Here is a 14,359-nt window from a genome sequence, read left to right as displayed (position 1 = left end):
CCTCCCGAGTATCTGGGACTAAGGCGTCCGCCACAACACCTGTCTATCTTTAGAGATGAGGTCTCAGTCTGGCTCAGGCTGGTCTCGAACCTATGAGATCAGGCAGTCTACCTGCCTCAGCCTCCCGGAGTGCTGGGATTATAGGCATGAGCCACCGCACCTGGCCCAAATACTGCAATTTTAAAAAACAAGTAGTAAGATTTTCTAGCTTTATGTTTTTGGTTTTAAATATTGAGATAGTATTTATTTTATATCCTCATCCAACCAACCAGTGAGCTATTACATAAGATTGTTAGAAAGTAGACCATAATTGCATTACATCATAACTTCTTAGTCCCCTAATAAAGAAAATAAATGTATAGTGTACTGAGTGACAGATTCTGAGTCATGTTCTTGTGTGTCATTTAAAATATTTTATTTATTGGCTTGGTGCCTGGTGGCCTTAGCCGCCAGTCACACACACCTGAGCTGGCGGGTTCCAATCCAGCGCAGGCCTGCCAAACGATGGCTGCAACCAAAAAATAGCTGGGCGTTGTGGTAGGTGCCTGTGGTCCCAGCTACTTGGGAGGCTGAGGCAACAGAATCACTTAAGCCCGGGAGCTGGAGGTTGCTGTGAGCTGTGATGCCATGGCACTCTACCTAGGGCGACAGCTTGAGGCTCTGTCTCAAAAATAATTAAATAAAATATTTTATTTAGCAAAGCTATTCCGTGACTTCAGTAGCAAATAAAACTTTGTTCATAACTTTGTGATGAATTGATACCGGTACTCAAATGAAGATGTGACTTCATTTGCTTTCATTTCAAAAAAGTTAAATATATAAGATAGAGTAGTATCCAATGGAGTAATCAGTATGTAATAGGTGTACACAAACAGAATCTGGTACAAGGCACATGGTACTTTAGTGACTAACAAGGAATGTTTTTTGAAAGACTTTGAAAAGTTATCGATTTGTGCTGCAGTTAACTTTCACTACAGTTACTTTCACTTGCCCAAACTGTTCTCCCTACTTAAGATGCATTATAAAAATGTTGTCATGACTTTGCTCTTTTTTTTCTCTGAGTTTAGATGGATGGAATAAGTAAGTATTGATGCTGCCACTTCCATTTGAGGGCTTACACACACCTCCCCTTACTTATACACAAATGCTTATCAGCTTCTGCTTGTTCAGAAACTTCTAAAGCAGCTCAGAATGTTCTTCGGAACATTCGTGTCATGTTCATTACTAGTTACGCCTTCTGTATTTCCTTATGTTGAGCCTTATTGTCATGGAAGGCCGTACCTGGGAGTTCAGTGATGCCCCGTTTTCTTTGTGATTTGTTTATACACACAGAGAGTAGATTATAGTTTCAGTTGGCTGTTTATAGCCAGGCAATTTTATTTCAGAAAAGTAAGTGACTGAAAAGTGTAGCTACTTCTCTTTTGGTAACATCTTTTCATTCACTGACAGTTATTGTGAACAAGTGAAATAAAACTGTTAATCAGTCAAACAAATGTTGCTTAGTTTACTTGTTAGATATCTGTATATTTGAAAATTGTATGTTTTTGTATAAGTCCTGTCGTAGCCAAATAATGTGATCTCCTAATTTTAGAATTATAGGCTATATTCACTTTAATGCTGTTGTGCTGAAATGTTAACCATTGTAACCACCCACTTATAGATTAAAGATTGCTTCAAAATGAGGCTTTTGCTCCCCTCAATCTAAATTATACCTCTGGTTTATTTGGACTTTAACACACATTTTGCAGTTTATTTTCAAACTGGTATCATCTTTTGACAAATTCTAAAGAGCTGTTTCTTATTTTTATTGGCTTAAAAATAATTTGCTGGCTTAAGAAAGCTAGTATGAAAAATAATTTTAAAAGGAACCCTTTCGGGTACTGTCCATTTGGACTAAGTAGTAGTTTCCGACACTGTAGCTGTGTCCTTTAGAGATTTGAAGAGAGACATCATTTACTTGCTGGGTCACTGCATATCTCCCCAAAGTCCTAATGGGGTGAGTATCAATAAACAAAAATACCTGGGGTAAGGGCTTTTTAAAAGGATCTTCCCCTCCCTCTTGCCATTTCAGAATAATATCATCTCACTTTTTTTTCTCTTATAGATGCATTTAATATTTTCCTGAAAGCAAAAGCGCAAAACGTTGTGTTTAACACGAAAACTTACAACAGTCTCCTAAAATTACTCTTATTGAAAGATTGTTTATCACAAGCAGAGCAAGTGAAAAATTTGTAAGTATTAGTCCAATTGTTAAACCTTTTGCTTTAAAAAATATTGGCTACTATTAGGATTTTTCTAATAATATGCCCTGCATTGATTAGCCTCAACTACTCATAAAAATCATATGAAATTATTAAGTAATTTTATGGGGTTCTTTAAACCTAAAGGGGAAAAAAAAAACTTTACTTACTGACCATACACAGTATTAATACTTTAATATATCCTCAAAACTCATTGGTAAGATATCCATGTACAAAAGAAGTAATTTCGATTGTATTCTGTTGTGTTTCTTGTTCAGCAACTGTATTCATGTACCTTTTGTGGTAGGAGCAGCCTGGTATAATGAAGACATCAAGAGCGTTGAACTTAAAACTAGATTTTGAATGTTGCTTGAAAGCATGACTTTCCAAAAATTTCCATCTCTGATCCTCAATTTTTCTTCTATGTGATGAGTTGTGATTATATTACTTACATTAAAAATTTCTTCTTGGTATTGAGGGAGGTAGAGTAAGGTAGAAAAAACATAAGTAAGTATTCAACACTTTTTATGTGCATTTTCTCTTTCCCCTTGTTTTGTGTTTTTTGTTTTTGATTTTTAAAAAATATCAGTATGGTGGTTCTACTGGAGGTGGTAGTGTTTTTGTCTCTCTGGCTAGTCACCTAGAATAAAATACTTCACTAACGAAGACAGGAACGAAAGTTTCTTACTTGGTGTGTCAGTTATCAGACTTCTTTTCTTTCTCTTTTTTTTTTTTGCAATTTTTGGCCGGGGCCAGGTTTGAACCTGCCACTCCCGATATATGGGGTCAACACCCTACTCCTTAAGCCACAGGTGCCACCCACAGACTTTATTTTCTTATTAACAAAGTTGAAAGTTGCTGTCCTGAAAACTTGAGTTACTATTCAGAAAGGGCCTAGAAAGGAGTGGATTGGGTTACCTGCTTTGTCCTGTTGGTAGGTTAATAGTTTTATTTTCAATAGGAAAGGTTAACCTTTTCCTAGAAAGTTAGAGTTCTGAAAATAATCTGTCTTGTTTAATTCTTGGCCTACAAAATTTCTAAGTCATGGCAATTTTAGAATATTAGAACTTCGAATACAAAATGGTTGCTGGTCTTTCTTTGACACCACTGACTAGAAATCCTGGCATTGATACTAGTGGTGCTAAAGATATGCACAGGGCTGTATTAACTCTTCCAGTATGTTTCGAAAAGTGTGTTGAGTGTGCCCGTACTTCTCTGTGTGGAATCACCATTTGTATGTTCTGATTTGGATCGTCACACTAAAGACTGTTCAGGTTTTTAATGCACTTGTATCTCACTTGTGTGTTAACTGGAAGACTGATTTTAATGTATATTAAGTACCTTTAGAGGTCTCAGTGTACTCTCAGATGGTAACTTGGAAAGTTTAATATTGACTAATATCCAGTCGTCTGTAACCACTGACTCAAGGGAGTAGATCATCTTCTACAAATTACCTTTCTCTGGAAATTATTATATGTACTAATGTGTCACCTGTAAATATTTTATAAGATGTACTCAAAAATATAATGTATTTAGGAGATTTTAAAAAGAGACTTAATATTTTCCTGGCCTCACTCTATAGTATTCATGTAGTGTACGTGCCTTGTGTTGAAGGTCTCTAATCTAGAGTGGTTTCCATAAAATTGTAACCAATTAGTAGGCCATGGGATATTTTTAGTGAGGCAGAACCAGTATTTTTTTTTTCTTAAGAAATAGAATAGGAAATATGGAACTTCATGTAATAAAGATATTATTTTGTGAGCTCATTACCTGTAGCTCATGCAGCTAAGGCGCCAGCCACATATACCAGAGCTGGTGTGTTCGAACCCAGCCCGGGTCTGCCAAACAACAATGACAACTACAACCAAAAAATAGCTGGGCGTTATGGCGGGCACCTGTAGCCACAGCTATGTGGGAGGCTGAGACAAGAGAATCGCTTAAGCCCAGGAGTTGGAGGTTGCTGTGAGCTGTGATGCCACGGTACTCTACCCATACCCAGGGCGACAGGTTGAGGCTCTGTCTCAAAAAAAAAAAAAGATACTATTTTATAACTGATTTCAGTTATGTGTACATGTATATATCTCTGAATTGGGTTGTAGCATAAAACATAATTTCTTACTATACTTCACTGTGGATATTGATTTAACAAGGTTGAAAGCTGCTGATCTAGAAGATAGCTATCAGCATGGCCCTTTTAGTTCTCCTTATACTCACAACCTTTAAAATCTTCTTTCTGAAGTATAACTGACATATAAAAATATGATACAGGCTGGACGTGGTAGCTCATGCCTGTAATGGAACTTGGGAGGCTGAGGCGGGAAGATAATGTGTGGCCAGGAGGTCAAGACAAGCCTGAGTTATATACTGAGACGCTCTCTATACAAGACAAAAAAAGGAAAAGAAAAATTAGCTGGCATAGTGGTATACACCAGCTACTTGGTAGGCTGAGGCAAGAGGATGGCTTAGGAATTTCAAGATGCAGTCAGCCCATGCACTCTAACCCAGGCAACAGAGTGAGATATTTAATGTGAATATCTCAATGAGTTTGGGGATAAGTATATACCAATGGAACCATCGCTACCATCAAGGCCATAACCAACCTTCCGAAATTTCTTCCCATTATCTGTATCTTTATTATAATGAGGGAGGGTTGCATATGAGAACATTGATAATCTACCCTCTTAGCAATTTTAAGTATTGTTAGCTATAGGCACTGAATTGTATAGAGCTGCTGACTCTATACAATTGAATGACCGAAACTTTGTACACTTTAACCATTTCCCCTCCTCCCAACCCCTGAGACCCACCATTCTACTTCCTACTTCTGAGTTTGGCTTTCTAGATTCCACCTATGAGTGAGACGTTCTTTACTCTGAAGGATACATTTAGCTATGTTATCCCACCAGGCTTATTCTGTACTTGTCTTCCCTGCGGGGCTGTGTAGGCCCAGGAGAATCCTAGGTCCAAAGCCCTTAGTCAGTCTGAGTGTTAGGTGTATGCCCTTCCCATTAAACCAGTGAATGTTTTATCTGACTATGCAGAATTGTTTCTTAGGTTACATCTATGATGAATACTTTTGAAAATAACCCTGTATTAGAAATACAGAAATATAAGTTTGAATTCTAATTGTCCAACTAATTATGTTACTTGAGCCATACTAGGAGGTGGTCTCTGGATTCATCTATTTTATTGCCACCACTAGACAAGGTCATTCATCTTTTCCCTATTAGCTCTGTGTCAATGATTAGCATTTTTAAAAAGGTGTTTTTTTCCCCATAGACAATTTTTATTGTGTAATATGGTAACCAACTGAGCTACTGTCTCAAGTGGCAGTATCTCCTACTATTCTGGTGATGTTATTCTCAATTCATAAATAGCAGTCAGTCTGTTGTTGCAGTTACCTATATAATGTCATTGAAGAGCCATAGTTTTCCTATAAACTAACGCGTGCCATTTTTGTTTTTATTATGCCTTTGCTATCATTTAGTGTTACGGATGCACTTGATCTCTAATGAGATTTCTTCTATTTCACTAATAATGAGATCATTTCAACTTCCCAACAAGTCATGGAATCTAAAAATTAATAGTAATAGCATCCTTTTAAAATTTTTCAAGGAACTAACTTTCTTTCATTTTTAATTTCTTCATGTTTCAAAATAATTTTTCTATAGTGAATTCTTGCAGGGGAGTAAAACTGCTTATTCAAAGAGCACTGAAAGATGTGTTATTTTAAATCTCTGACAACACTAAACTGTATTCTTAGGGAATTTGGGAATCAGCAGTTCTGCTTTATCTTTTTTCTTGTTCCTACTGGCTTTCTATTTCATTCTGTCTAGAAATAATACTAAACACGTCACTGATGGTTTCTACTGAAATGATTTATAATCACCGACTAATGTTATGTGTGCATAATCCGTACACTGCTCATTGCTCTGAAGTATCTAATGTAGAACTTTTGCTATAATAGTATCTTCTTGGTTAAGATAGTTTAATTTTTGCAGTTGATTGTAAGTTCAAAGATTGATACTCATTCACCTGTAATTTTCTTCCCTTTATTTTAGCAGTTCTAAAAATAGAAAGAAAATGTCTAGAATTCTTCTTTATCCAGTTCGGTAGCCACTCACCATATGTGACTGTTTTAAATTAATTAAGATTAAGTACAGTTAAGATTTCTGTTCCATCATCAGAGTGGCCATGTGGCTGGCGAGTGACCCTGTTAGCACAGATAAAGAATATTCCCATTGTCACAGCTAGCTTGACAACTCTGTACTAGATCTTTTCCAAAAGGAAAGATCAAAATTAGGAGTCAAAAGTAAATTTATTTTATTGTACTGTATCAGTGATTCCAATGCAAAGATCTCTACCAATAGCTTTTTGTAATTTTTCCCCTTTTGCCAATTTGGAATATATTTGGTTGTGATTTGTCATTTTCTATGTATGTAATGATACATTCCCATATAATAGATAGGGGAGGTTTTTTTTCCTGGTTTTTATCTCCACTGTTCATGTTTACAATGAATAGGCACCTTCTTGAGATAGGAAGAGATTATTGAAAGATAATCTGTTTTGAGGTTTTCAAAAGGTTTGTAGTCCACGCTTAATGTCAGTTAAAAGTAGTTTTATTACCTTGTGCTTTTAATTGATTTTAGGAAATATTTTTTAAATAAATATGATGTAACACATATAATATTGGCATGAGAAGCAAGCTTTTAATAGTGTCTAATTTTTATTTAATCATGCTTAAGATTGAGAAAGTAAATCCTTTATTTTATTCAATTTATAGTCTCATGCATGAATTGTTGACTTAAGAGCTTTGACAGATGGGACAAAGGAAAAAAGTCAAACTGAGCAATGGGTGCTTTGGAGGGATTAAGAGGATTGGTGGGGGAATAAGAAAATCCTGTGTCCAGGGACTGCAGGGGTGAACCTTAGAGGCTGAAAGTGACTGAGAGGGTGGGCATGTTGTGGTGTTTCTGGAGGATTTTCTTGGGATTGATGAGAATAATTTAGCAGTGACCCTGCTTTCCTCGCAATCTGCTCAGCTTACGTGTACGTATTGGCAAGCCATGAGGTTGTTGGCAGCAAGGTTATCACCGAGCTGGATAAGGCAAATGGCAGCAATTCCTTTTGCTCCTTTGACCTGTTTAGATTTTCTAATCCTGGAGATGAACCCTGGGGGCATTAAGAATGCTGGAATTTCATCACAGGAGATGTGAAACATTGTAGCAAACAAAAACCATGCCTAGCTAGGTTTAGGAGTGTTTGGGGGGTTTTTTGTTTTGTTTTGCTTTGCTTTTTAAAATCCTGTGAGTTTTAGTATTAGGTAAAGTGATGTTTAGTACTCAAGTTTTAAAAAGTTGGGTTTTGTTTCAAATTTAAGGCTGGGACAAGATTGTATGAAATTTTTAATTCTAAAGTAAGAATGGTTTTAGGTCTGCATTATATTCAGCTTTAAAAACCGTATGTATCTAGATGACAGAAATTTGAAAATTAATCAGCCAAAATGATATGGTGTTAGTTTATATTTAAAATATGCCGTGCTGAAAATAAATGTTCATTTTTGTTGTTGAAAGAATAGTTTTACATTTTATAATTATGGTGAATGTAGAAAAAAAGAGGAGAAAGTATCCTGCGCGGGATCCAGCAGAACAATGCGGGGCATGCAGTTATTTTAGTCATCTCGGATGTCAGCGTTCAAGAATCCGAACCGATTGTTTAAAAAAATCTTGTACTTTGTTTCTTTTGTTGCTCATTTCCAACTTTGTCATCTGTCAGAATGCAAAAAAAAATTATCCTTCTATAACCATTGACAGGATAACACAAAAGCTGTCTCCAGGTCGATATTTTGCAGCAATATTTTTAACATACGAACAGTAGTTTTTATAATTTCACCTTGGCGCTCAACCATTTATTATCGTATCAGAAGCATGTCAGTAATTCCTTTCTAAATGTCTGCTTCTTTTAGTGCTGAGACCCACATCAAGGGCTTCACACTGAACGATGCTGCCAACAGCCTCCTCATCATAACGCAAGTTAGGCGGGATTATTTGAAAGGTATGTCACAATGCTTGACCTTTACGTCACATTAATGCCTCTGCAGATTTTTCTTGTAACGCCCTTCGAATACTTGGATAAAGGAGTCCATTTAGCAAATTACCTGCTTATCAAGAGCCTTTTGTGGTAGCTGAGAGACGTAAATTACTGTACATGCATTTATAATACAGCTTGAATATGAATGTACTTGTCATTTGACCACTTAGTCCAGTTTCCATTCCATTTAACACAAGATGGGTTTTCTTAAGATGAATCACAGCTCTTCAGACATGCAAAATTTGTGTTCCAGAATGAGAGAAAGTACAGGCTTTCAAGTGCGTTAAAATTCACAGCACAAGTCATTTTGCTTTGGAAATTAACATACTTTAGAGCATCTGAAACAATTCCCAGCAGTTGTTTCTTGCACATTGTGTTGGTTTTGTGTGAGATAGCAAATGAGTTAAATTGAGTGTTAAATGTGTGGGATTGTGCACCAAATGATTATAATATTGATTTTTAAAACTTAATCTAATACTTTTTTAATAGTTCATAATACCAACAGCAGTAAGATAACAGTGTTTGAAGTTTAGAGTTTCAAAATTAGCATTAAGAGGATAACACCAGAAAGTTGTGGAGATGACTTTAGCCGGGAGGATTGGGATGAGGGCTGTGGGTTCATTAGAGGCTGTTACGGTTTGGCAGTGGGGTGGACTTGGATCTGGAGGTCTTATGAATGAGCTCCCAAGAGGGAAAATGATGACTCTTGAATTTTGGTAAGTAGTTTTTCATGTTAAGCTTTACATTTGAATTTTACTCAGTAACAGTGCAGTTTTGCCAATATAACAAAACCCACTTAGGAGACCTTTAGGCAATTGAGAAAGCTCTCTTAACTGTTAAATATGTTATCTTGTTGCTTCCTCGGTCTGTGTTAATGGTGTTTTCCTCATTTGCATGCTTATAAGATAATTTTACATCCGAAGAAGAAGCTGCTGTCTAATTGTGCAGCCTTAGTATTGCCTGTAATATCTAAACATGCTGATCTTTTATGGTCTTCCTAATTGTTTGGGGCTGAATATGTAAGTGGTGATTTCTCCCTTTGTAAAGTTTCTATCTCATCATTCCACAGGTTGGGCCCACCCATCTCAATAGTCATTTTTGATTGCCTTCAGTCATAACTGAGTGGTGTAGGGCTTGTTATTAAAACTTGAAAAGGTTTTATTTTATATCCAATGCAAAAGACTTTGTCAAGTTGATATTTTATATAGTAAAATAATCAATTTTAAAACAACAAAAATTAAACTTGCTCCCCCCATAGATTATTAACAAGCTATTGTCCTAAATAGCTTATATTTCTGTAGACATGGAGATAAAAACAACACGCTTTTTAAATTACAGGTAATTCATTTTTTTAGCTGAATCTGGCCTGACTTTGTTTAACTTTATTGCTAGCTTTACTTGTGTGTTAAGTGCCCGTGCAAACTACAAGAAAGTAAGCGATGTAATGTCTTGTCTGCTTTTCTGAGCTCGTCCTCCACTCATCCGAACTGGGAGGTTGTCTGAGAACAGGAGCCACGACTGTTCGCTACTAACTCCTCCAGCCCCAACCCACCCAGCATCACCATGGACCAGCGTCTTGTTGGAGTAAAGTGATCATCAGCAAAGAGGGGGATTTTGGGGGTCTTGTTGGCCCTATTCCCATCTCATGGCTGACTAGAGCTCCTAATTTTTTAAAATCCCCTCTGTTCTTCTGCACTTATCTCTTTCAGTTTTCTTTTTTGTTTGTTTTGTTTTTACCTCATCTAAAGCAGGAAGAAAAAGCTGATTAAATGTTGAAATAATTTCATAAACTAATACTGTCATAGCCCGTTAATAGCTAAGGTACACTGCACCTGTGCAGAACTCATATTATCCGTATCATCAGTGAGTAATTGAGTAAATGTTAGGATTGGGTGACAGTGGGAAAGGACTGGTGGGGAGGGGTGTGGATTACTAACATTTCTGGTGTCTTTGAAGTCATTACTATACAAAGGCAATCCCTGTGTGAGGATGTGATTTAGGCCACAAAGTCCCCCCTGCCTTTGGGTGGACACACAGTGATCTGTCCTCCTCACTCCTCTACTCTGTCATGTACCGTGCACCCACGGACGTAAGCTCCGGGATGATCTCATCTAACAGTGTGACCTTGACCTTGAACAAATTAGCTAATCTCTGCCTGCATGTCTTATCTGTAAAATGAGAACTTATGTCAGAAGAGCAGTCGTGAATGTAGTTGCTCAGTACTGTGCCTGGTACTGGTACATAGGAAAGACTCAACAAATGTGGTAAAAAGTAAGTGTGTGTTCCCATTTCACCATATATTTTTTTAATTATTTTGATTCACTGGCTAACATATTCTTGGTTAATAAGAATATTCCAAAGTTAATTATCTGTATATGATTACCAGTTAACAAGATGTTGAGCTTACTTTCTATAAATTATATTTTTTAAATAGTAAACATTTTTGGTTTCCTGTATGTGCATGTATACTCATAAAATTTTATTGAGTTAGCTTTTTAACACTTTTTCCTTTTCCCCATTTGAGAATTATTGGCATTAGGTTATTTGTAAATTTGGAGTAATTATAAATTATTTATTCAGTAATGAACACTAAATTCATTATGTCTCTTACTGTACTGTTTTTAGTGGACTATTTAATTATTACCCTTTCCCCATTCTTCTGCAGAGGATAGGCTGTTGTTACTTGGAGGGCTGTTTGGAGCGTGTTAGTTTTGTCTGGATTACATTGCTTTGATTGCTAGAAACTATGATGTTTTATTTAGTAATGGTAATGGTGGTTATTAAATTCTGAGTATTAGATCCCCCCTGGTCTACCACTTTATTTAATATAATGAGTTCACTATAATTCCAGAAATTGGTAAATTGGAAGGATATTCCATAGTTATTGTACTTATAAGTAAATACTTCAAAAAACATAGATAAAACTCCATTGGTTATATAGACGCTTGTCCACTCACAATAGGCTGTGTCCCAGTAAACTCATTATAAGTTGAAAAGTGTATTTATTGCCCCTTTAAACCCATTGTAGACTTGAAAAATTATTAAATTGGGGGCCATCTGTGTTATGGGAATTGATGGGCTTTTCTTGCCTTTGAAAAATGAGTGCAACAAAATAACTACAAGGTATCTAATCATATAAAATTAATTCGTTAGGGTGGCGCCTGTGGCTCAGTGGGCAGGGCGCTGGCCCCATATACCAAGGGTGGTGGGTTCGAACCCAGCCCTGGCCAAACTGCATCAAAAAAATAGCCAGGCGTTGTGGCGGGTGCCTGTAGTCCCAGCTACTTGGGAGTCTGAGGCAAGAGAATCGCCTAAGCCCAGAAGTTAGACGTAGCTATGAGCTGTGATGCCACAGCACTCTACCAAGGGTGACAAAATGAAACTCTGTCTCTTCAAAAAAGAAAAAAAAACAAACAGGGCGGTGACTGTGGCTCAAAGGAGTAGGGTACCAGCCCCATATGCCAGAAGTGGCAGGTTCCAACCCAGCCCCGGCCAAAAACAATAAAAAATAAAATAATTTGTTAGTATGAAAGTTGAATGTTCCTGTGTGGTTGATCTGTTTCGACTAGAGAGCTTATGTTCAGTGAAGACTCTCTGATATATTAGAAGTTTTTGATCATCACATAATCTTTGAATTAATAAAATCCAGGAAAGTACGAATGTGGGTATTAGCTACATATTTTTTGAAACTCTTTAATTTTTAAAATTCTTCCTTACATGTATATTTCTCTGAACTTGTCAAGGTTTTTGAAATTAATCACTAAATGTGTTCCTGAACAGAACTCATTTTGTCAGTGGCATTTGTATTTTCTGTGGTGTCTAGTATCTTATAGATAGTGAAATAAATCAATTTTTTTGATTTCTTATAAAGTATTAATATTTTCTGTAATCTAGAATTAATTATTCATAGGATTTGTATATAGACATTTGGGTGCTCATATTTAAAAGCTGGTTTTTGAAATCCATTAAAGTCAGCACAGGTCGTATAAGAAAAACTCTGTCTTCTGCTCTTCTATTTTAGAGGCTCTAACAACACTTAAAACAGCCTTGGACCAGGAGCAGATCCCTTCCAGGTTAGCCGTGACCCGCCTTATCCAGGCCTTTGGCTTGAAGGGTGATGTAGAAAGCATAGAAGCACTTCAGAAGATGATAAATGGACGTGAAAACTCAATTGGACTTTCAGAAATGGTTTTCATCAATAACATTGCTTTGGCACAAATAAAGAAGTGAGTATATTTTTGAGCTTTCTTTTCCTTTCTTTTCCTCCACTGGAGTGAGCATTATTTCAAAAATATCTAGGCATTTAGAAACCATTTCATCCACAGAGGAAATTTTGACATTAGTTATTGATAATTACTTATTAGAGAAAAATAATTGGAAAATGTGTTTTGTCATTAAGTAAATCTTAGAATAGATCACAATCAAATTTATGAATCTTGCCTTGCAGTTGTTAACTTTTGTCATTCCTACATACATACGCCAGGCCTCTTGTTGTTAGAAAGCAAAAAATCATCTTATTTGCTTGTCAGCAATTTGAAAATGATATTCCATTAGAATGTTATGAAATAGAAGGCCCTGAAAGCTTGTTAAAAATATACATTTTCATTTTCCCTGCCCTTCCACCCTTCAACACACAAACACACACTCACCATAAGAAGAAGCATTTAGAATTGATTTTCTGACCACCATTTTTAGATCCTTGTGAGAGTCACCACTGAATACGTAAATCAGGACTTGGTTTTTACTAACCTCCCTAGTAAAGTGCTATGCTCAAGTTACAGATACATGGGGATAATTGTGGAATTTGGCTCTCTTATGCCGTTAGAAAAAGTGTTCTTTTGTAGTTAATCTTCTATACATTTAATTAATGGAACATAATACTAAAATGCAGTGTTTTTGCTGGGTTTTTTTTGTTGGTTCTTCCTATTTCTTTGATCAGAGAAACAGTTGCATTTGTTTTGATTTTATCTTTTAAAACTATTTCCCAAATGGGACTTCCCTTTAATTAGAAAATATGGTTGTTTTAAATTAGAAAATTGAGGAAATTATTGAGGTAAGAGCTGCATGAATTTTTAAATGTTAACATTTAAACACAGGTTTATGTGATGCGGAGAATGTATTCACCATGAAATAATTCTTTTTTTTTTTTTTTTTTTGGCTGGGGCTAGGTTTGAACCCACCACCTCTGGCACATGGGACCAGCACCCTGCTCCTTGAGTCACAGGCGCCGCCCCATGAAATAATTCTTTAAAACCCATGAGAAAAATTTACTTTAACAGAGGGTATTCATTTTTAGTTAGAGAATTTTTATATTTAATGTAATAATTTCAACATAATATTGATTAATTGGATTTCGAATGCCATATTATAATTCTAAAGTAATCAATTATAGATTACTTTAACCAAAAAGACAGTCATAAAGATCATAGTTAACATATTAAATAAGGCCATGTAATTGATTTTTTTTTTTTTTTTTTTTTTTAAGTAACATCTGAAGATACTTTTTGGGGAGAACTTCAGTACAAATGGAGTATTTTCCAAATGTATAATACCTGACAAAAATAAATTGATATGGCTTAAAGACATACAAATATACCTTTAAAAATCATGAGATATTATATGTTATATTTACTTTAAGCAGTAGTGACTAGTGGGTCATAAAGCCAAAATCACAGCATTATTATTTAAATAAGTTTCATTTTACATCTAAAGAGCTGCAAAATTAAATATAATATTTAAGATATAGTATCTTTTGGGCGGCGCCTGTGGCTCAGTGAGTAGGGCGCCGGCCCCATATGCCAAGGGTGGCGGGTTCAAACCCAGGACCGGCCAAACTGCAACAAAAAAATAGCCGGGCGTTGTGGCGGGCACCTGTAGTCCCAGCTGCTCGGGAGACTGAGGCAAGAGAATCGCATAAGCCCAAGAGTTAGAGGTTGCTGTGAGCCGTGTGACGCCACCGCACTCTACCCGAGGGCGGTACAGTGAGACTCTGTCTCTACCAAAAAAAAAAAAAGATAAAGTATCTTTTG

The 14,359-nt window shown here is 36.3% G+C and overlaps 1 protein-coding gene across 1 annotated transcript in view; it reads left to right on the top strand.

The window, feature by feature from the left end:
* Positions 1-14,359, top strand: part of LRPPRC (leucine rich pentatricopeptide repeat containing) — a 127,146-nt gene that overhangs the window by 99,211 nt on the left and 13,576 nt on the right. The window contains exons 30-32 of the mRNA XM_053587363.1: positions 2,105-2,231; positions 8,206-8,294; positions 12,352-12,556. Coding sequence (XP_053443338.1) covers positions 2,105-2,231; positions 8,206-8,294; positions 12,352-12,556 — 421 coding nt within the window. The remainder of the gene's footprint in view (positions 1-2,104; positions 2,232-8,205; positions 8,295-12,351; positions 12,557-14,359) is intronic.

Source organism: Nycticebus coucang, chromosome 4 (genome assembly GCF_027406575.1).
Source record: "Nycticebus coucang isolate mNycCou1 chromosome 4, mNycCou1.pri, whole genome shotgun sequence".
NCBI lineage: Eukaryota > Metazoa > Chordata > Mammalia > Primates > Lorisidae > Nycticebus > Nycticebus coucang.
The sequence above is the reverse complement of the archived record's forward strand: the minus strand, read 5'-3'. Positions and strand labels throughout refer to the sequence as shown.